Genomic DNA, 23,773 nt, shown 5'->3' on the forward strand with positions numbered 1-23,773 from the left:
TCTGTGTTATGCCTATTAAGTCATCATCTTGATCATGTATTAAGGCTTCCAGCTCCTCTTCTTTATTTCTCATGCCGCATTATTATACCGGGCCATTAACCCATTATTCTCCCTAAAGCTCTATTACGAATGCCCTTCTTCCCCTCTCTTGCCATTACTCTCTATTTTGGGTTTCCAGGGTCTACAATTAGCAGTGTTCCTTGGCCCTTTCCATCCTGGTTTGCAGTCCTCCTCACTGGACCGAAAAGTTGTTCAGAGTTGTTCACCTCCTCTTGTGAGCTCGGCTCTAGATTTAGCCAGCAGCCTGTGGATCCTTGCCCTATAACCGAGGAAGCCAGGGTCTCTGTGGTAACACCACCTACACAACCATGTGCTTATTCCCAGGGTATCCCACTCAACTTACCCAGAGGGTGGGAGATGCACCACCTCCCTGGACCTTCTGCTTTTGCTCTCAGAACCATTTCTGATGTGCTTCTTCAGTGCTTGCCAGAGCACATCTTCCAAAGCCCATGCTGGAGCGGAGCCACCAGCATGTCAGTGGGGGGGAAGGATGGGAGAAATACAGGATTTTTCAGTCCACGCTGATCACTGAGAGCCATGGAGCTCACAAGACGTGAAAGCAAAACCGTATACCTGAAGTCAAAGCAAAAAGTGAGAGCAAGTCACAGAATCCCAGAATCACAGAATCCCAGAATCATTCAGGTTGGAAAAGACCCTTGGGATCATCAAGTCCAACCATCAGCCCTATTCTACAAGGTTCTCCCCTACACCACATCCCCCCACATCTCATCCAAATGAGACACATCCAGGGATGGGGACTCCACCCCCTCCCTGGGCAGCCTATTCCACTCTCTGACCACTCTTTCTGGGAAACACTTTTTCCTAATATCCAGTCTGAACCTCCCCTGTTGCAGTTTGAGTCAGGGGATTCTGCTTAACACTAGGACAATCAGATGCTAAATATGGCCAGTCCAGGAAGGCTGATGGAAGGCTAAAGGACACTCTTCTGCCACTGTTATACAGCACAGTGCTACAGTCAAAACCAGCCACCACTCTGCAGAGTCTGAAAACTAAGTGATAATCAAGGCCTTATAACCCAGGTAAGTGTGAGAATGGTTATAAGCAGGAATTTGACTTTACCATAGATATTAAGAGCATAAGAGCTCTTGATATAGATAAGAGTGGCAGGTAGGCAACTCTGAAGAGGTACCAACAAGAAAGTGCTACCTTCCTCCATCGGCTGCACGGGGATTTAGGTGAAGCCATATGGCATTCCAGTTCTCCTGCACACTGAACAGTGGGCCATTTCAAGCCAGAGGATAGGAAAGGTGGGGTGTGGGGGTCTGCCTTGGGCTTGACAAGAGCTGCCCCTGGCCACTCAGAGTGGAAAAATCCATCTCCTAAGAAGTTCTTGCCCTGGAAGTGTGTCTTGATGTTTCCTGAGCACTTCTGATGAATCCAGGCTTGTCAAAGGGAAGTCAGTCAGCCAGATCTTCTGGCCATGGGTGGAAATCTCTGCCCAGGATACCTTGGAGGTTTTGCAGCAGGGTATCAGGCTGACCCATCTCTGAAATGTAGTGCCTGAGAACAAATGCTCATTATGGCTGTGAGGAACAGTGGCAGCTCCCACACCAAGAAAGGATTTTTTGGGGAGGATGCTCAGGACTGCAGTAAATAACTGTGGGCAGGACAGTCTAGACAAAAGACGCAGCAGGGAAGGGATAAAAACACAGATGAAACTGTGAGGTTGAGACTCCCACCAAATATTGAGCACTGAAACCCAGGAGGTTGGAAACTTTTTAGCAGAGGTTGCAGCCTACGCCATGGTTTGGAAATGCATTCACCCTTTGACATGTGTCTTCAAACAGTTTGATCCTTTTGGGGCACGCCACTGGGGCAACGTTTCTGCTGATGGGTTTCACACTTTCGCAGGGTGACCCAGCTCACTCCCCAGCTAGTTCATCTGAGTGGAAATGATGAGCCTGGAGACAAGGCAGGCTCATCCCTGGCTCCAGCCCAAAGCTTCATGGGAATTTGTGCCTGGAAGCAGAGATCCTCCGCTTCTCAAAGATGTCTTTGCGTCACAGCCAGCGCTCAGGACGTATGACTAAGCCTCTTCGTTCCTGTGCCTTCGTGGTACCTGATGTCTTTGCAGTTAAATGAAGCCCGTTCGTGCAACACTTTAATAACAGAACCAAATAGCAAGAGCCATTTCCAGTACTCCACCAGTAATTGCCTTTAAACTGCCATTTTACTAGCTTTTATTGCCCGGCCTTTATTTGCCTGGCAGAACACTGAATGTAAATCTGAGGGAACAAATTTCCATTCATCTTCTTTCCCTTGCCTAGTGCTCAAACATTTTCCTCTTCCTCTTTTTTTTTTTTTTTTTCCCCTCCTATTCCATCTTTTTCTTGTCCTGGGTGCAGATGGCCTTGAAAAGCATCACCTCTTTGACCTGCTTCCCCTCCAGCTGAAGCAGGGACAGACCTGCTGTCATGTCCAAGCCTTATTATAAACCTTCTAGTCCATATGACAAAGCCTCTTCAGCCCATGATGAGTAGGAGTCCACCTACAGTGAGATAAGACCGAGGTCAAAAACTTGCTTATTCTGTTTACTGGACCAAGTAGGCATGGCTTAGACCCAGCTACCTTTCAGCCTACCAGCACATACTGTGAGCTTAACTCTTCCTAAAGCCATTTGGGCTTCTTTCAGGTCAAGAGCGGGCAAGAAGCACCTCATGATCTAAGGCAGGCAGAAGAGACGAGAGTTGGACACAGACAGGTGGGGAAGCACGGGAAGACAAGGAAAGGTCTCTCCTTGACACAGGGGACACTAGGGACAACTGAGGGAAATATTAAAGCTAATTGGGAAATCTCTAACTAGTGTCAGGCTCCTTCGGGATCAGGCAGTGCTCAAGGATAAGCCTTTTAGCCCATCCCCTTGGATACAGGTGTGTAAATCCCTGGCCAGATGGATCTGTACCCAGTTCAAAGCTATCTCAGAAACACCAGGCACTTGATGCCTCGGCTTGTGAGATTTAACCATCAAACCAACAGGTTTATTACCCTCCAAGCAAGCAAACTGTCCTTGCAAGCAAACAGAGAAACTCTAGTTAGCTGGGGGTTTTATGGTCCATTTACTTCCTCAGATGGAACTTTATATTGATCGTGTCAATAATTATTTACTAGTAAATAAAGAGCTTGCACGAGATGTTTGTGCCTGATAGTGTAGGCAGTGCTGGAGGAATGTGGACTTTACCTGACCCAGACATGATCAGCAGAGCCATGGAGGAGGACCTGGTTGGCTCTCAAATACTCCTCTCACTATGAAATGTAAAATGTGCCAAGGTTTGGGAGGGGTTTGAAGAAGCAACATGCTCCCCAGAGGAGGAGCTGAATTTTTATATCTGGGAATGAAAAGGTAATGAGTCTGTCCTCACAGTCTGACCCACTGTCAGGGACAGCACTGTCCCACCTGTGTGTCTCTGGAATGTTTACTTGTCACCGTGATCATGTTTGAAGCGTCTGTTCATCACTGAGGGGAGTAGTAACTGGAGAGGTGACAAGTCTGCTTGGCATACAAATCTGACAGCTGATTTTTTAAATATTTTTTTTTAATAAATGTGTTTCCTTTCAACAACCTACTGCAAATTAATTCCAAGTAGAGAATGCCACTTGTTCATCTCCTGATCTGCTTAAACAGACAATTCATTCTCCTCTGAGTGAGCTGAGCCCTGTGCAATCAGTGTCTCAAGTGGGGATAAATCTGATTTCATCTCACATCCAGGTTCTGAAAACTGCCATCAAAATTGGCCTGAATGGATGAGTAGACTGTGGCAGCCCTGCAAAATAGGGAAGGAAAAAAAAAAAAAAAAGACATTTCCAGTAGCTTTTAGTTTGCTACCAAAACAGTGGGAAATTCACCACCCAGCACTGCTTGACTCAACTGACTGGGTCTGAAGCTGCAGACCCCATGGCCCAGGACTGTGTGCATCCCTCAAAACTCACAGTGTGATGCTGCCTGCTCAATGCCCTTGCTCCTATTTTCAACCACAACCATCACCATCTAAATTTTCTTGGCCCAGAACTACTCTTTAGCTGCCATGTGCCTCTATTTACCAAGCTGTAATCATAAATAAGTCAACTCACAGGTTACATTTGCTAGTGGCTTACAAGCCCATGAGGAGTGGGTGCTAAATCCCAGCCTCAGGTCACTAGTACTAGCATAACTTCTGACCTCTGACTGTGGGAACACACAACCCAGGTCTTACTATTGATTTTTCATCCTGTTGACTGTCCTCAGCCACTTTCCCTACAAGAGCTGACACAGAAATTAATTTTTCTCCTCTTTCTGTCAGGGTGCGGCAGGTCTCAATGGGAAGAATGGAAACAAGGGAGCCAAAGGTGACAGAGGTCTTCAGGGGCAGAAGGGGAAGCCGGTGAGTAGCAGGAAAAGACGTGGTTCATTTGGCAGGAAGAAAGAGGCTCTGTGCCTTTCTTGATCCCAAGTTCATTTCTCCTCTCACACCCTACATGCCTCATTACTAGAGTCCAGGTCTTGCTCAGGGTGAGTTTTTCCAGAAGAGAGACAAAATTGCTCCCTAAACCTGGAGAAGTCTTTAATGCACATCCTGGCATGGTTTTTAGGAGGAGCCATTCTCTGGATGAAGACAATCTGTCCATATCTCTAGTGATAGACTTCTAAGTTTTCCCATGTTTTTCAGCATGAATTTTCCTTTGTTACTTACCAAGGCCCAAATTTCAAGTTCCTTCATGTACCAAGTCCAGTTCCTCTTGATGCTGACCTGCCTGATGGAGAGAGCAGGGAACAAAGCAATCATTTGCTACAGCCCTTATGGGTCTGGCTTTCCTGGGATGAGCTGGTTCTCTGTCAAACAGGATGCCTCCCTTGCTCCCAGATAAGTTCCTGCACATGATGGGACTTCAGCCCCTTATTACTGAAAACACATCTCCAAACTGATGCTTGGTGGGAACAGGTCTTTATTTTCTGGAAAAAAGTTCAAATCTGCTGGTGGTTTTTCTCTTTTGTTTTCCCATGTAAGAATAAAAAAAACCCCAAACATTAGAAGCTTTTGGGAAGGAGCAAGAAAGGAAGACCTCACTGAAATTAATGAACATCCTCTAGATCATTCAGGTAATGCCTGAAGGATCCAGACTTTGAATTACAGGTTCAATTTCCAGGGGGAGTGACCAACAAAAGAGCTGGGAGAGACCATCTAACATCTCCACAGTGCAGGTCCTTGTGATTGTTGCCACTCCATTAGCTCCCAAACCTCAGTAACATTCACTCCAACACACAGGTCCTCAAGGGTCATTTTCCAACTTTGCCCAATGTAAGCTACAGACCCTGCGGCAACTCATCACTGCATTTTGTCCCACTTCGCTAGCAGCCCTGTCACAGTCACCCATCTTCTGCAAGGTCGTTCCCTGTCCCACCCCAGAACTGGCTGCATTTATAGCAATAAGGTGATCGTGATCTGCAAATTTTCATGAAGCCTCTGATGGTTAAAAGAACAATATAAATGAAAGATGATGCTGTCACCGGGGCTGTATTCTTTACTTTTCAGGCTGTGCATATGTTTGTCTTTTTTTTTGTGTAGGGAGGGAAAGGTGATCCTGGGACCGCGGGTGACATCGGGCAGAAAGGAACAAAGGTAGGATATGGGTGAGATCCTGTGAAGTCTCCATCCTTCGAGATACTCAAATCTGTCTGAACATAGTCCTGGTCAACCAGGTTTAGATGGCCCTGCTTGAGCAGGAGAGTTGGACGAGATACCCTCAAGAGCCCCCTTCCAACCTCAACCACTCTATGATTCTGTGAAATAGAGGTTGGGACAAGCAGAGAAGAGAGCTCAGGCTCCAGTCTGCAGTGAGGCCGATGGGGACGGACACTGCGAGCAAGGGAAGAGCTTGCAGCACTACATCAGGGTTAGCCCTGTACACATCTAGAGTTCCTCCCTCCTGCCTTCACGTTGATTTAACATTACCACCTGTGATCTGCTTTACCCTCAGGGCTTACAAGGCCTTCCAGGACGCACTGGTGCTCCCGGAGCCAAAGGCATCAAGGTGAGCTAAGCCCAGCTTTCCATCCTGCTCTAGCTGCCCCCTTTCCAGCAGTGTTTCCCCCTCAGCCCCACGAGAGCATCATGCATGAAGAAGCCACCCTAACTCTGGCAGGAGAAGTCCCTCTTGGTAGTGTGGGGCTGCAGGCTCCAGCATGGGGAAACATGACTATGCAGAGCAGGGAGGAATGGATGGGAAGGTTTTAAGGCTTACAGGAAACTTCTTGATAATCTGGGATAAAAATAGCAGACCCTGCCCCAAACCCTTCCTGGTCTGTGGCTTAGCAACTGCCTGGACTCAATTCACAGTTACTGCTGGGCACATCGCTCCGATTGTCAGCACCATTAGTCCTTTCTCTAGAAACAGGGATAATGACCCTTAATAGTCTTTTTATGAAGGGTTTTGAAAAGCTTGATAGGCAGTAAGGGAGTTGTTGATAGCTGAGCCAATGGGATATATTATTATTTTTCTCATTATTAATATTTTCCTTTATCAGCCTTGGTCTATTGGGTAAATGAAGTACTGTTCAGTGAATTTCCCTACTTTCATGTAGGTGGGCTTGGAGTCAGGACAGTCTAAAATTTATACTGGTCTAAAGTAAGACTTTGCCTATACTTAGGCTTTCTGTTACCAAGGGTGTCATGATATTCCCCCCTCAAGTACTACTTACCTTGAGTTTTCAGAGCCAGTTTTCCCAATGTTTTAGGGGTTGTTTGTGCTTGCAGCCCATCCACTGCTTTTTCATCCACAGGGAGAAATTGGCAGTCCTGGAAAACCAGGGATCCCAGGACTGGATGGACCACATGGACAAAAGGTGAGTGTCTAAATTATGCACCTGCCTACAAGTAAGAGGTTTCCAAAAAGTTTTACAGATGCTGCAAAATCCACCTCTGCAATGTGCTTATTTCTTTCAAAGGGCACAAATGGGGTTATTCTGAATCTGTTCCTATTAATCAGCATAGATCCGGGTGAAGATGCTTGGACACTGGGTTGGGGACCCCTTCACTCACCTCTGCAAGACTCAGCCAGGTTCATCCACCCCAGCCCTGATGCTCCACAGGCACTATTGCACGTGTCAAATAATGAAGCTTTTTAATGAGATTTCTTTCAGTCTCCTTGAGTACCACAGATACTCAGGTTGAGAGACCCTGCTGGGTCATACTCAGTAAATACTAATGTAATCTGAAGAAAAGCTGGTTCATTCAGCAAATCGCAACCTTGCTAAGTCCACGTTGGCCATGATTTTATCTTGGCTCTTTCCAGGGTGATCAGGGAGCATCAGGGGACAATGGTGCCTCAGGGATTCCTGGGGAGAAAGGAGAAAAGGTTAGTACTCACCAGACTGCATCGAGCTGCCATTTATAAAAGAATAAATCCCACATCCATCAGGTCAAGTTAACAAAATTATACACTTTCTACATCATAGGTACCCTTTCCAATGGGCAAATGTCAACTGTCTGGAGCATTAAGGCTGGGACTGCAGTTGGAAAGGGCGGGAGAGGGAGGTCTCCTTAAATTCACCCTCTGCCAATGTACAAAATCCCAGGAGGGTGCCTGCTCAGTGTGAGGAAAAGCAGTCCAAACCCTTAAAGTGGGATTATTCAGCACCACCATGCCCAGGGTAAAGGGTACCAGGGATGTTGTAGGGCAGAAAAAGTGGGTAATGCTGTTGCCTCCTGAGCACGTTGGACATGGGAGTGGGAAAGGTCCCCAAGCTGACCTGCTCCTGGGCTCTGCTCGCAGCTCCCTGAGGAGTCCCCCACTTTGATCACTCCCCACCAATCCTCCTCTGCATTGCTTAATTTTCCATTTTCTTCCCTAAAGGAGTAAGTCTAAAATTTGTACCTTTCCATGGAGGGAAAAAATGGGGTTTCAGTTAAAACAATAACTGTTTTGAGAAAAAAAGAAAAGCACACAATAATCCCAGTAGCCCCCATCAAGTCTTTTGGCATTTTCCAGCCCCTCAGGCCCTTCTCACATTCAACTCCACCATCTGGTCTTTAGCTGATTTGGGATCTTAAAGAATTTGCTGCTTTTATTAATAACAACTCTTCTGATCCTCATCCCCTGATGGTCATCTGTGTCAAACACTAAGAGTTCTTCTCTTGTCAACCAACACCTCTGGCTCACTAAGTCTCTGAGCTGTGAATGATTGGAGGTTGGGAGATTATTTCTGGGGAAATTCCACACCGTTCCTCTCCTCTTCTCTCTTACAAACCACTCCTGAAGGTTGAGTATTGGACTTACTGGAGGTCTTTCCTTCTGCTGTGTTTAATGGGAGCCTTTTCTATTCACAGCAGCTCCAAGAGAAAACTCAACAGTGTAGATGAATGGGAAATTTCATAGAATAATCATAGAATCACAGAATGGTTTGGGTTGGAAGGAACCTTAAAGATCATGCAGTTCCAACCTCCTGCCACGGGCAGGGACACCTTCCACTAGACCAGGTTGCCCAAAGCCCTGTTCAGGGCAACCTGTGTGAGGGCCTCACCACCCTCACAGTGAAAAACTTCTTCTTTAGATCTAATCTGAATCTACCCTCTCAGTTTAAAACCCGTTCCCCCTCGTCCTATCCCTACCCCCCTGATCAAGAGTCCCCCCCCGCCCTTTCCTGTAGCCCCTTTCAGTCCTGGGAGGCCGCTCTAAGGTCTCCCCAGAGCCTTCTCTTCTCCAGCTGAACCCCCCAACTCTCTCAACCTGTCCTCACAGGGGGGTGCTCCAGCCCCCCGAGCATCTTCGTGGCCTCCTCTGGCCCTGCTCGAGCAGGTCCGTGTCCTTCTGCTGTTGGTGCCCCCAGAGCTGGACCCAGCACTGCAGGGGGGTCTCCCGAGAGCAGAGCAGAGGGGGAGAATCCCCCCCTCACCCTGCTGCCCACACTGCTCTGGGTGCAGCCCAGCACACGGGTGGCTTTCTGGCCTGCCAGTGCACATTGCTGGCTCATGTTGAGCTTCTCATCAATCAGCACCCCCCCAAGTCCTTCTCCTTGGGTCTGCTCTCCATCCTCTCCTTGCCCAGCCTGGATCTGTGCTTGGGATTACCTCGACCCATGGGCAGGACCTTGCCCTTGGCCTTGTTAAACTCCATGAGGTTTGCACGTCCCACCTCTCCAGCCTGTCCAGGTCCCTCCGGATGGATCCCTTCCCTCCAGCGTGTCACCACACCACACAGCTTGGTACTGTCAGTGAACTTGCTGAGGGTGCCTCGATCCCACTGTCCATGTCCCCAACAAAGATGTTAAACAGCACCGGTCCCGACCCCGACCCCTGAGGACACCACTCATCACCACTCTCCACTTGGACATGGAGCCATTGACCACAACTCTTTGAGTGTGACCATCCAGCCAATTCTTTATCCCCCGAGTAGTCCATCCGTCAAATCCATGTCTCCTCAATTTAGAGACAAGGATGTCATGTGGGACTGTCAAATGTTTTGCACAAGTACAGGTAGATGATATCGGTTGCTCTTCCCTTATCCACCAACGCTGTAACCCCATTGTAGATGGTCACCAAATTTGTCAGGCACGATTTACCCTTAGTGAAGCCATGTTTGCTGTCACCAGTCACCTCCTTATTTCACACGTGCCTCAGCATAGTTTCCGGGAGGATCTACAGACAAAGTAGAACGTAAATGGTCTCCCCTTATTGCCAATGCCATGAAAGTATTTGGGTAATGTTTGACTGGCCCATCTGTAAAAACACCTGTGCTTGAACTGCTCTGTTGGTGATTCTCAGGGGGCCAAGGGAGTTCCTGGCTTGGGAGGCTTCAAAGGACAAATGGGATGGCCTGGGAAGACTGGAGTTGCTGGACCAGATGGACCTCAAGGGCCACAGGGTGAACCAGGACCACAGGTGAGCAGCAAGTGGCCTGTAGCATGCCCTGAACCCTGGTGAGATCTGCATCTTACATCCTCATGTGACACAGCACCTCAGATGTGTCCCCATATGTCACCATGTACACCTCTTAGAAGCTGGCACCTGAGGTCTCCCATGTTGAGATGGCTGCAAAGTCTCCTGTCTTTCTGTGGGATCTTGGTCAACTTCATCTCTTCGTGCATTTATCACTGGAGATTATTTTTTCCCCTTTCCTCCTTTCTTTTCCTATCTGCAGCGTAAGGTGTGAGTGACCTCTCAGTGAAGAAATGAAGGCTGATAATTTCAAGTTAGCAGGGCATCAAGTGCACCCCTCCTGTTGCTAATTATCTGGGGAGCAGGATGATAAGGTTTCGGAAGAAGCTGGTGGCTTTCAGACCCCATTTGTGGGCCATACTTAATAAGTGTTTTTGCATGCAAGACATGCTGGGCACCTTTTGAAATGTAACAAAAAGACTTGGAAATGAGACATGCTAATACTGTTTATGAGCAGGAACATGCTGCCCCCTGATTCTATGGTAATGAAGAGTGTCTTGCTGCTGCCAACACAATGCGGAGGGAGATGCTAGAGATTAATGCTAATCACCCACCCTTAGACAGCATCCATTAAGTAACAAGAACTTTTCAAGTGAAAGAGGGCTAAAAATGAAAATACCCTTCTCAGTTGTGCTGGTAGGACTGGCTGAGTTTCAGGCTTGGACAAGAGACTACATAAATTAACATGAAAGAACCGAGAACAAAAGAAAAGCTGGAGTTGGGAAACTACCTGAAAGATCAACTGTTATCCACAAGTTGTCTGAGGGATAGCCCTGTTTTAACTCCTGCCAGCCTGCGGGTCTGGCAGATCTTTGGGGTGTGATGTTTCACCCTTGAGTGATGTATCCCTATATAAGTATGTGTAAGGATTTAATCCTCGTGTGTTTGTATACATATATATATGTGTATGTATGTAGAGACTGTGTGTACACACACACATACGGCTTGTAAAATACTTGAGTTTTCTGCTAAATGAGAATTAGATTGTGCTGCTCCTTTGAAAACAAGGAAAGGAGGTAGATACTCTGGCAGGATTTTCTTCTTTAATCTGTTTTGCCCTGATGAATTATTTCCACCATATAAGCCAAACTCCAATCACCAGTGATTATCCTTCACCAAGTGAGAAGCACATACAATAGCATAGAGAATTTACCTGATGTGTAGCTGCAGCTGACAGTTCAGGACTGTGCTGATAAAGATACACTGGTGAAAATTGCTTTGACTTTTAAGGATAGAAGTTGGAACAATTTAGACCCAATTTTGTATGAAAGTCTGAATGAGTCTGGACCTCATTAGATCAGCTCTCCTGGATCTCAAAGGTCTCCCCGTCTCAGAGGCCCTTGCAGGACTTCTGACTTGGGTAGTACAAAGGTGTCTATGTAGGCTTTACTGATTCTTAACCTGGTTTTCCCCCACAGAGAGAAGAGCATCACATGTTGGGAGAGTCTATATCCTGCTCTTTGGAGCCACAAAAAAAAAGCAACCCAACACTGGGTTTTAAGTCTTAGGGAAGAAGTTATTAAGGAAGGGAAAAGGCAGGCGGTGCAGCAAGGTTCACATTGCACTGATGGTCAAACTGAACATCTGTATTGTGTCCTGAGATCAAATAAAGGCTTGACCTAGAGCAATCTGCTCTGTGGCACAAGGACACAGAGGATGCCCTGGGCCTCCAGCATTGTTCAGCACCCTATAGCTACCACCCAGTGCTTCACCACTGACAGGGTGATTATAGGAAGGACTGCCCTCAAGGCTTCTCCTAAAGGGGTGCAGGTGTAGAAAGACCCTTCCAGAACAGTAAAAAATGGACTAGATCCAGCTTCAGACTATAGCAGCAACATTATTCTTCTTTCCCTTGCTCCCCAGGCTGTACCTTGCAATGGAAAATATATCAAAAGAATCACAGAAGGGAGGAAGGAGATAAAAGTACAAGATCCCCTCATGTATGTTTAAAAAGGCTGGAAGTTTTTATATTAGCAGTTACGAGCACTGCATGCTCAGAAAGCCGTGTATGAGATGATGAATGGCTTTCGTTTGGACGCTGATTAAAGAGAGACTGTGAGATGCCACTTTCTACACCCACACTGCTACTTGCCTTTTTCCTAAATTAAAAGAGAAAGTCCCTGGGTCTGAACTGCAGCAGTGAGGCCACCCTCATTTCTAATGTGGGAGGGTATTATCTCCATCTGCAAGTCCTTCTCCTCCCGCTGAGACTCTGTTTCTTAAATTAGTGCTGGGACAGACAGTGTCAGAGAGAGAAAACTCCCTTCTGCTTCTGCAGCATCCATCCTTTCTGCAGGGAGGGACTATAGGAAATGCCTCATGGTTGCCCAGGGCAGAGGGGGCAACGCCCAGGGCATCATATCTGATCTGCCTGGGGAGCTTCTGAGATCGAGAGGACTCTGAGTATCTTCTCCTACTGAAGCCCAGGTTGGGCTTTAGGGAGAAAATCCCAGCTGGTGCTGTGGGATATCTCTGGAGGGTGCCCAGGCACTGATAACTGAGCTCTCCTCTTCCTCTCTAGGGTCCACGAGGGAAAAGAGGGAGAACTCAGCTCTGCCTCAGGGGACCCCCGGGCATGGACGGACAAAAAGGAGAAATGGTCAGTATGGGGTTGAGCTGGTCTCACTTCCCAGTGAAGTTCCTCACCGCTCTGCAGCAGCGCAGAGCTCTGCATTGGGGCTGGGGGTTGCATTTCTCAGCTCTCCACATTTTGCAACAACAAAAGCACAGAGAGCATTTTACTCCCAAGTGCCTACACTTCTGCCTGAAGGTTTCTCCAGCTGGGACAACTGCTGTGAGGCCTGTGGGCTGCCAGGTTTTTTATGTAAGACTTCTTTGGAAAATGTCATATTTTGGGCCAGCACGTCCTCAACTGTGCTTGCCGTGGCAGAGCAGGAGTAAAGCAATACTCAGAGCAGTACTTCAGTACAGAGGGACAAAGCTCAGCTTCTTCAGAGAATACAAACAAGAGCTCCATCTCAAGATCACAACCTGCAACCAACCCATGTTCCGGGTCAGTCCCTACACACTGCAGGTCCTGCCAACACTGACTCGTGGGCTTTTTGCATCAGGAGGTGGCATTGCATTAGCTCCATGTGTTAGTGGAGGGTAATGCGATTTCTCCTCACGCTCCAGCCCCTGTAAGTGAGCATGGATTGAGAAAAATGACCATTGCAGCTTTAATTTAGATCATTCTTCCTGTGCTCTTTTTCCTTTAATAGTTTAAAGTATTTTTAATCAACAGATCCAGTTTTCACCAGTTCTGAGTAGAAAATTTCTCAAGGTATTTTCTCCTAGGAAGCAGAAAGCCCTCTTTGCTTCATCTTTTCAGCACTGGGATCGCAATCCCAGTTGCAATCTTCGGCCTGGTCTGGTTCCCAGAGGTTCTCTGGAGGCCAGATCCTCTCCACACCTCCACCTCAGCCTTTGTGGTCCCTTACAAATTGCAAAGAAACCCAACTTGAACTGTAGCTGTTAACATCCTTATTGTTTGGATAAAGCAGAGCTCCCAAAATATATGGGAGCCGGCATCCAGCTCTCTGAGACACACTTTTGTTTGTGCTTTCTTGCATGTGGATGAGTCTGTTCCTCTCTCCTCAATGAGCTACTCACAGATATCCCTAAAATTTATAGGAAAACATTTCTCCCCATCTCCCTTCCTAGCCTATCCTTTCCTCTCTAAAGTGCACTTATTCTTGGAGCATTTAATGGTCAATCTACTGAGTTTTGTAATGACTTAAGCATTTTTAACAGGGTGAAAATGGTCCGGCTGGCCAGAAGGGAGAAAAGGGAGATCCTGGGCTTTCTGTGAGTACTTTAGACCAAGATCACATCCTATTACACAAGCCTGAATAGAGAAAATAGGGCAAACTGCCCCTGAGAGGTGTAGGGGAGGAGGGAAATGCTGAGAAACAGATTCATTCAGAGAATATCTGGGAAATGACAGTGTTGGCCATTACCCAGACACATCAGACATGCACAGGCTGGGGTGGGAGCAGTGCTGGGTTGTAGGATGCCAAGCCCAAACAACGACCCAGAGCCCGAGGCACATTTCCCTTCTCCCATCTTCCCCATGGTTCTTCAAACTCCTGCTTGGCAGATAGGATCAGTACCAATGCCCCAGGGCTGATCAAATACAAAGAAATAGCAGGAGAGAGAAATGTGCCCCATTTTCAAAGCAATTAGAGAGCTGGCATTACTGCAAAAGCTGCTGCTCTGGGTTTATAAATCCTGAAGAAGAAAGAGTGGTTGCAGCTCCCCTAACATTAGGGTCACCATCCTGTTGCATGAACAAATGTGTTTTGTGCCACTTTACTGATACGATCCAGTACTTTCATCCTTCCAGTGTGTGGAGGCCAGGCAGGATTAGTTTTAACATGGGTGTTATGGGCAAGGGCGCCCTATGCATGGGCTGCTGAAGAGCCCAGCTCCCTATGTAGAAAGTGCCCCCAAATTTGTCATCCCTACAAAGGATAAGAGGTGGTGGCCACATGAAATGCAGTAGGACACCAACCATCACACGTGGAAGATGCTCAACTGAAACAGTGGCAGTTGGCTGGCCCAAGGGTGAAGGATAGACTCAAAATGCATGAGACCAGATGTCTCATTCTGTGGGGAACAGCGTTACCTCGTAAAGAGGCAGAGAAGAACAAAATAAGGTGCAGCTATCTCTCATCTAAATCTAGTGCTACAGCCCATTTCCGTGGGTCAAGCCTGCAGTATAATAGCCCCTTTTTATGGATGCAGGTGGCTTGATGAAGCTTCTCAGAAGTAAGGGACATCTGAGAGGCCATGGCTTCAGGGACAGTGCCAAAAGGGTGGGGAGACTCATTGAAAAGCTAGCCTGGGGTTGAGGTATGCCATGGTCCTAATGTTGGGCTCCTCGTGGCAAGAGGAGCTGGCTACAGGATGGCCATGAATTTGCAAAGGGAATCATTTCCCTGATGAGCCACAAAGCTTGAACTGAGGTCCCTGTGATACCAAAAGTACATCTCTGATCTTGGCCATACCCAAGCTGAGGTGGTTTCACCAGAGGCTACCTCCCATGGGGCAAGAAGAGTTGGGATGGGGCACAGAGTGGGGAGAGATGGTGGTGGGGTAGAAAATCACCACTAACCTCTGGTTTTCCCCCATGGCACAGGAGGAAGAGGTGAAGGAGGTGGTCAGGACCGAAATGAGAGGCAGATGCGGTAAGCCAGCTGGCGAGCCACGCTCGGGGCCACCGCTCTGACACCTGCCAGCAAATAAATTGGAGCAATTTGAGTGCCGGCACATGCTGGCTTGGCAGAGCAAATATCACCCCTAATATCAAATATTAGCAGCAAGTGGAGACATGTCACCTCTCCATGCTCAGAGACGAGTGTGGGCTTCTGGGCCACGAGGTCTCTGTCATAGTCCTGACCTCCTACTCAAACTCTTAATTTTTTCCCTTTAAACCCTCTCTCTTCCCATTTCTTCCCCTGTGGTTTTGTCAGCAAAGCTTACCACCCCAGTCATCTCTATTTCCCCACTCATTGGTGAAAGATGCTGGGTCATGGGGGAAAGTTTGGAGCTGCATTTTGCCTAATAACAACCTTTTAATTCCTGTCTACTTTGCGGCACTTCTTGACACACAGACCTCTCCTCTCCAGCAGTGAATAACTGCCAACCAGCACCACAACAGTAACAAAAAATACCACATTTGGGGATGTTTTTACCCCAGAATCCTGACATTGCAAGGGTGTCAGGCTTTTGGGATCTTGCTTTCCTTGCCCTGTCCAGCTACATGAGGGCAAGAAGAGAGCTGCCCCACTCCTGCCCCACTCCCTGGGGCCTGCCTATGGCCAAGGAGGGTTGGGGTTCACCACCACTTGTGAAGATGCTTCAGCCATTAAGCTGGAGTCACACTCACGCCTAAAGATGTTAGGGGTCATTTGAATGCTTTGAAGAGGGGGAAAAAAGGATGAAAAATAGTCCATGAAAGCATGTGCTGCCTGTAAAAATAATGATTTTGTGGAAAAATCTTATTTACATAGAGAAAAAAGAAGTAGCAGACAAACTATGCCCTGTCTTATGTTTGCAGATTGTGGAGGTGAGTTGAGAAGGATGCTCATGGAAAGGGGTAAGGCTGCTAATATCAACACAGAAATACATGTGAATTCATGCAGTAGAGTAAAGGATGTTCTCCTTGCCCCAAAACATCCCGAAACTGCAAGTGAAAAGATATTAAGAATAAGTGGTTTCTTCTGTGATTCAGTGCAGCAAATGACCCTGGATCACTTACTGCTTTTAGACCCTGGCTCTGGCAGGGGGTGTTTCTTGAGAGGAATTTGAGAAAACAGAGTTGAGAGGGACACCAAGAGGTCCCCTGGTTCCACCCTCTGCTGCAAGACAGGATCAAAGCTATTTCTGACACCCAGCTTTAAAGTTGCACCGATGGGAACACCCCTCCCTTCCCACGGAAAAGATCCTGTTGCTCCACCATCCCAAACTGTCAACGTTATAAGCTCCAGTGAGGTGCCTACAGTGCAGGTGTCTACTCATCATTTAAGCTCCTGTTGTGGAGATCTAATCCATACGGTCTACAGAGTGAAGGGCCAATCTGCCAACCCCAAGGCAGACCTTCATGTTCAGTCAGGGGCTCATCCTCTTCCTCAGTGCTTCAGGGAAGACTTGGTTCCTCCATGTCTTTGCCTACATGTGCGCAAGTGATTCAGGGTCTAGTTTTTCCACAGAAGATACTGAACCAAGTTCTGGATCTCAGCTGGCCATAGTAGGTTTTGAAGACACTCAGCTCACATGAAGGCACCTAGAGGAAAGTTTCCAACTCTGGATCTGATACTTATCCCTGGATGTTGATCTAGTTGCCCATATATAAGTCAGATTACTTATCCTGCTGGATCCTCTCTATGGGCACAGCTGTCTCATAGGTCTGTGTTGTATCTGTCAACCCAGCTTTGATGACTCAGTTGCCCTGGGACTTCTCATCTAACCTGAATGTTTCCTACTACATTTCAAGGCCATCATCAGACCTGGAACGGGTCCCTCACCACAGCTTGTTTTTAATGTTTTAAACAGGAATAGACAAAGGAGGAACTTCAGAGCAGCAATTTGACTCTAAATGGCAGTGAACTCATGTTCTCCAGGAATGGATTTGCTTTAATTTTTCCTTCATAACTGTTATATTTTTGGGGTTGTTTTTTTTTTTTAGCTTTCATAACAGACTGTTTCATAGTGTACGAAAGCGGAGCATTTTACAAAGCAAGGACTTTCTCAATAGAGAGTTGGGTCAAGAAGCAGCATCCTTGCCCTGGATGTAAGAAGCCAGTACTGTTGTAGGTGCCTGGAGTAGCCGAGAACTCTATTGGTGTGGGATATTCCCAATTATGCTAGACATGAGATAGTCCTTTCTGAGCTCTGTTTCCCCTCCTGTTCTGTGTTTAGAAAGCAGATCTATCAGAGTAGAGATCATCTCTCCCTGATGTCTATTCATGGTCCCATACCTGGTATCCGGCCCTTGCCCCAGCCTCCATTTGCTTCTGTAATGTAAATAAATCAGAGCAAATGAATCCTGCACCATGAATGCTCTTGGACAGCAGCCTCCATGTTCCTGCAAAGGACAACCCTCGCTGAAGTGTTTTGCCTTCATGACTCAGGTGTTATCCAAGGGCCCTGCCTGTTATCTGGCTGGTCAATCCTTCAGCCAGGAGCATGTTGTCCTTTCCATTCCTCATGCTCAGAGAATCATTTAGATAAAAAGTAAGTTACCAAAGGAAAGCAAAGCCAGATCAAAACTACAGTGGACACACCACAGAGCATTAACCTGGGACAGATTCAGTCTGCTGGTCCACATTGCTTCAAAACAGGTTTCTGGGTTAACTTTGCACTGCCACGCTCCACTAGATCTACTGTCTTCTACCTGCAAACTCTGTACATCCACCATAAAACTAGAATTCCTAAAATATCTGCTCTGCTAATGTATGGAGGATGATGGAGCCACAGCCTCACACACATCCAGACATACAGCTGGACACGCATAACTCAGCTAACTCCTTTTGTGGATTCCCAGCCTTTTAGTAAACAAGTCTTACCTGAGAAGACAGGCAGTGCTCAGCACTTCAGGGGACCTATCTCATGGAGATGCTGATCCAGCAGCATTTAATTATCCGTGTAGTTTTGATTACAGCTCCATCCCAACTGACAGTGGGAACATGTCCATGCAGTCATGGAGGTCCCAAGGAAGCCTAGCACACTTCTTGGGACCCACTTCCTCAAAACCAGCTTTTACTCTGAATAAGTTTAGTGTATCCCCTGCTCCCTTCCTTGAAAAGACAGTAGACAGTACAATCTCTCCTTAATTGCTTGCCCTTCTCTAGAGTGTATGTGATTTGGAAATAGGTTTCCTACCTTGACCATGTACCCCAGTGGTCTGTACACTTTGGCCCTTGAAACATTGTGTTGTGACTTATCTCCCACACTGTGTTGTGCAGTGGCACTAATTTTGTTGAGCTGCAACCATTTATCGAAGCATGGTGGCTTTCAAACTGTGGCACCAGATTTCATCCTCACTGACCCACTGATTAAATTCACAGGTCTGGAGGCAGCTGAAATCAACAGGCAGCTCCAAGGGTATTTTCAGCCTCAGGAATACACCAGAAGGGATGGTGAAAGGGAGGAAGAAATGCTTAACAAAACTCAGAGCATGACCACATTGGTGACTTCGGTGAAACCCTTCGTGGAGACACTTTCACTTATTGCAGGTAAGTGCAGCTGCGTGGTTGCATGCTTTCCATCTTTCTAACTTTGGCAGCCACTCCGTGAACCCAGTGCTGCTGAATCCTCTTCCCTGGGACAGGGCAGAAATAAGGCAGTGATGGGATTTCCAAAAAGGGTTCCCATGCTGCGATGCCCCTGTGCTGAAAAGGTCTGGCCTGTGGCTCGGAGACAAGGTGAGCTGATGCCCCTGGAAGGGGCAGTGGGTGAGGAAAAAGCCAAATATGTGTGGCTTCTGTGATGATCACCACCTTCAAAAGGATGTGTTTTGAAAGGCTAGAAGGAGGCAGCATTTTTCAGGCTGATTTTGTCCCCGTCTCCCCACCATGTCCTTTGAAACTTCTAGTAAAACTTCCTACCAGCCAGAAATTGCATCTCTGAGACCAAACACTTGAGCTATTACAGACTATTTCTGCCCAGGGCCTCATAAACCCTTTAATGGGTGAAACTACTGATTACAGCTAATGGGAAAAAAAAGGGCTCTATTTCTGTCCTTTTGTGTTGCCCAAGAGAAAGGGGAAGAGAGAAGGGCCAAGGTCCTGCCCTGAAAACACATGTAATACCAACCTGCCAGTACACGAACACCAGTGAGTTTGTGACATCTCCTCACACTGCATCTACCTCTACACCAGGCAACTGGACAGGGCAAAAGCATGATCCAAGACTGGCCATGCTTTTAGGTGTTATCAAGCTCACAGTAGGATCTTGAGCAGCGCTAGGCAGCCAAGATGCAACCATCATTTTTGGGGATGAAGGCTGATCAGCCATAGGGAGGTGAACTATGTCCTGCTGCTTTCCCATGGGCTGGAGGGAGGTTCATGAGCCACTCTGTAGGCACAGCCAATGGGGTGGTTCCCCAGGAGGCTCCCAGATCACTTTGGGATGCATTGGGACACAGTGTCCTGGTGGAAAAGCCCAGGAGATGAGCCCAATGGATACAGGGAAATCCATTAATTCCTGGCTGAGAATGGCCATCTTTCCAGGGAGAGGACAGGATGGGGCAGTTTTAGCTGCATTTCAGATCATCTACCCTTTCTTCTGACCGTGAACCACTGTAGTGAACATTACAGTGAGGAGAAATGCTTGGCCCAGCTTCATGCAGACCTGATGAGCAATACGGTCCCTTTGGCACGGAAGAGCTACCAGTCGGATATCCTTCTCCTGTCCCCATGGAATAATGGCTCATGGGTGGCTTTTCCAGGTTCTATGGGCCTGCCCGTCCCCTGAGATGCTGATGGAGGCAACAAGTAGCCTTTGACATGACTGGCTTCAGGAGTTTCCTGGTAGCTCTGCCCTAAATTTTAGCAGCAACCTGAAAATGACCTTCATCCAGAAGGATCCATATAAGCTGCCCTCCTCCAGCTCCATCACATCTTCAAATCCATGCCACAGCCACCCATGGACCCTCTGACCTCCTCATCAGGGCTTGGCTTTGAATCCTGATTTATAGGAGACAGAAAGTGAAAACATGATGCAGAAGGGCTGGGGGGGGTGGGATTATGGGCTTGCTTGTGGAGGGCTTTCTGCACTTCGTGCTCAAAGTCCAAACACACTGCAAGACAGGGCAGGACTCAAAAGGAGGGAGGGTTCAGACTCATTTCTTGCAATTCAGCAAGTCAGAAATTAAGATGTGGCTGCTCAGATTTTGTCACCAGGAGGAGGAGGGTAGGGTAGCATGGATGGAGCTGCCATTGACACAGGCAGGGGGACGGCATCAGTTCTTCATCTCAGAAAAAGGTACTTACAGAGCCAGATGCATCTCAGCAGGAGGGAGCCATCTAAAATGCAACATCCCGTGACCCTAAAACAGTCCTGCACAAATTCTTGTCCCCCAGCATGTATGGGGAAAAGCTTTCTGCAGACTGGCCATGCAGCAGCTGAGTGGCCAGTCAGCACAAAAGCTGGCCAGTCAACTCACCAGTTGACCCAGCACATGGGTTGGCCAACAGTCCTTCTTCTCTATAAATAATTTTTAAAAAATAATTACACCGCACTTCCATACTGAGCAAGACACCTCAATGTTCCATACTTTTATACTCCAAACCAGGTCTTAGCCCATACAAGCTATTAACCTATAGTTTATATGTGTTGACCTTTATTACCCATGATAGCCCTTTCCCAGAGCTTTGGGAAGAGTTCTAAGTCAAATCCATTGACCATGATCTCCATTTTTCCCCCGTGTAATCTGCTAAGGACCGTACAAATCTCCCAAATCCAGCTAAGCCTAGAACCAGGCCCCAACCATCACTGCCTTCCTCTGCCCACCCCCAAGCACTCTGCTGATGTCTGTGTTGTACGTCGAAGACATCATCCATCTGGGTTTAAACTCACTTTATATTAAGGCAACATTTGGGATCGGGGCAGTTTCAGATCGATGGGGCGTACCACATGTTATTGAATCACAGCTGCAGCCGTCTCCAGCCAACAATCCCATTAAAGCCCAGGTCTGAGGCAGGAGGGCTCATAAATCGCTCTGCTAAGTGATGAGTGCAGATAGGCGCTCTAAATGTTAACAGGATTCTGCAATCGGAGGGTTATTACTGCCAGATTACAATCGCTCCTGGCTCTTCAACGCTCACAGATTTACAAAACTCCGGCCTGACATTTATCTCCTGCAAACAACCACAAATACTTCCATTTTCTCTGACTAACACCCAACCTTTCCAACTGAGTTGTTTAACACCATTAAGAATTTTATTGCCGCCAGTTTCTCCCTCCCCTTGCTCTGTGACATTTATTAAGAGAACTTGTTAGCCGGCGGAAAGCCATGTAAGGCTCCAATGATCTATATTTAAATGGTGGCTAATTTGCTTGCATGCCCTCGTTACCTGTGATTTCCATTTGCTTCCCCAGCAGCTCCCCGGGCACGGCAGATAACGGGTCCCTCTCAGCACAAGCGCCGAGAAGTCCACAGTCAATTACCAGGTGAAATGCACTGAATTAAGTGACATTTAGGGAAGTCACTTCCTGGGTGGGAAGTGCTTTTTGGCATTGAGATCAAGGGGATGTAGCACTGAAAGAGTTACACTTGCCAGCAAACAGAGGCTCAAAACAGTAGTTTTGGACTTGGCTTAAAGCAGCTGCTTTTGCCCCAGGGAGTTGAGCTGGTCGTGAATAAACTGGAGGGTGTTTTCACCTGATCCAGTGTGGTTCAGCCCCACCAGTGAGAATCCCTCAGGCAACACCCCAAATACAACTACCCCTGCAAAGACACACACCCCCCAGAACCCTTGCAAAGGTCAGAGACCACCATGATGGGCACCACAGGGGTGAACAGGGCCATGGAGAAACAAGGAACCTCGTGCTCATCCCACTATGGAAATCCACTGCCAGATGCGCCACCTTGGTCCTTGCTGTCTCCTTTGCTCTGTCAACCCCATTGCTTTGGGGTAAGGTGCTGACTGGGGGGCAGTGGGAGTCCCTGGACCAGCCCCACACATTTGCCCAGGGGAGAATTGGGGTGGCAGAGTGTGGATTTTTCCCACCTGGGTCCAACACTCAATTGAGGGGGGTGTTTCCCTGCAGCCCCTTGCCTGCAGCCAATGGACGAGGGTTCCTGCCAGCACTACGCCCTGCTCTGGTATTACCATGCAGAGGCCAATGCCTGCCGGCCCTTCGTCTTTGGGGGATGCCGAGGGAACAGCAACCGCTTCGAAACCAAGTGGAAATGTGAGCGGTGGTGCAAAACCTCAGCAGGTAAGGCAGCCCCTGAACCTTCCAACCCTCCTCTTCCTCTAACGAGGAGTGAGGTCAAAGCAGGAAAACCCATCCATGATCTGCCCACCTCCATTGCCTTATGGTGCCCCACCAGGACCAAGAGAGGACTTGGAGGAGTGCCTCTGGTTTGCAAGGTCTCGTCCCCCTCCCACTCCCAGCTCACTTTGGTCACCCCCAGCCCTTCCTAGGAGCTCCTGGACATCTCTCTTGGGACACATCCACTGATGGGATATGGGTGGACCTGTGGGTGATGAGGAGGATCCACCTGAGCACCAGCACTGGGTCCTGATAGTTTGCACTCCTCGAGTTCAGTCATCTTGCACCTTCTGAGGGCTGAGGTTTGCAGGATTTTGGGAGCTAGTGCCCTCTGAACCCTGGACTGCTCCATCCAAGCATCTCTCTGGCATCTCCAGCCACCAAAGACCCCAGGCAGAGCCTGAAGCTGGTGGAGCTGCCCTAATCTAGACCAGATCATGAGCAGTCCCAAACACCCCTACATTGGGGTCATACCTCACCCAGGGTTCAATGGGAAAAACTCACTCCTGGAAGCCCAGCTGGGCTCCCATTGCCAGATCTGAAGTCGTGGGGGTCAATCTGTGTAGCTTTTCCTCATCTCCAGGCATGTGGTAGCTCACCACAGGGGAAATAGGCTCTTGCTGAAACTGAAAGTAATGCAAACACTACTGCTGCCAAGCAGTGCACAAACTGTGGCTGAAACAAGCCTTCCTAGAAAGATGCTCCTCTCTCAGCCTTTCCTCTGCATGGGGACAACCCCTCCAGGCATCAGGAGAAATGCATTAATTCTCCACAATACATTAAAAAACACTCTGGTGAGATTCATCTTTTCTGTTTTTGAAGGCATGTTAAAAAAGAGAAAGGCAGAGATCTATAATTTCAGGTTCATTTCAGAATTTTCAGGTGGTCTGTATTCTGTTGGGTGGTTTTTAGACAGGCACCTGTTATACATAAAATCAAAACCATTGCGCAGGCTGTCATCATCCACTTGAATCTTTCTGATATGCAATGGATTTTGCACAGCCCGGTCTTCCTGTTCTGCAAGGAAGAAGGCAGTGCAAATATTCAGTGCTCAAAGTCTAGTTTAGGACAGGCAGCACCATCCTGGAGAGCTGAAGTGCTCTCTCAGGAAAAGGAGTAGGCATTGCCTGGCCAGGATGGAGGGATTTGCTGCCCCAGTGCAGCCAGCCCAAACTGGGTGCCCTTTTCTCTTGCCCCTCGCCGCAAGGATTAGCATCACTCCTTGGGCTCTATGGGGAGCCCATCTTTGTTTGTTGACTGTAAGGACAGTCAAGGTAGAC

The 23,773-nt window shown here is 47.8% G+C and overlaps 1 protein-coding gene across 1 annotated transcript in view; it reads left to right on the forward strand.

Annotated features, from left to right (window-relative positions):
• The window catches only part of LOC141923865 (uncharacterized), a 104,230-nt gene that overhangs the window by 79,930 nt on the left and 527 nt on the right, over nucleotides 1–23,773 (forward strand). Inside the window, exons 75-87 of the mRNA XM_074825507.1 lie at nucleotides 4,359–4,439; nucleotides 5,622–5,675; nucleotides 6,034–6,087; nucleotides 6,836–6,898; nucleotides 7,348–7,410; nucleotides 9,816–9,932; nucleotides 12,511–12,588; nucleotides 13,743–13,796; nucleotides 15,130–15,178; nucleotides 16,051–16,089; nucleotides 18,560–18,727; nucleotides 21,594–21,665; nucleotides 22,266–22,436. Coding sequence (XP_074681608.1) covers nucleotides 4,359–4,439; nucleotides 5,622–5,675; nucleotides 6,034–6,087; nucleotides 6,836–6,898; nucleotides 7,348–7,410; nucleotides 9,816–9,932; nucleotides 12,511–12,588; nucleotides 13,743–13,796; nucleotides 15,130–15,178; nucleotides 16,051–16,089; nucleotides 18,560–18,727; nucleotides 21,594–21,665; nucleotides 22,266–22,436 — 1,063 coding nt within the window. The remainder of the gene's footprint in view (nucleotides 1–4,358; nucleotides 4,440–5,621; nucleotides 5,676–6,033; nucleotides 6,088–6,835; nucleotides 6,899–7,347; nucleotides 7,411–9,815; nucleotides 9,933–12,510; nucleotides 12,589–13,742; nucleotides 13,797–15,129; nucleotides 15,179–16,050; nucleotides 16,090–18,559; nucleotides 18,728–21,593; nucleotides 21,666–22,265; nucleotides 22,437–23,773) is intronic.

The sequence above is a fragment of the Strix aluco genome, chromosome 5 (assembly GCF_031877795.1).
Source record: "Strix aluco isolate bStrAlu1 chromosome 5, bStrAlu1.hap1, whole genome shotgun sequence".
Classification (NCBI taxonomy): domain Eukaryota; kingdom Metazoa; phylum Chordata; class Aves; order Strigiformes; family Strigidae; genus Strix; species Strix aluco.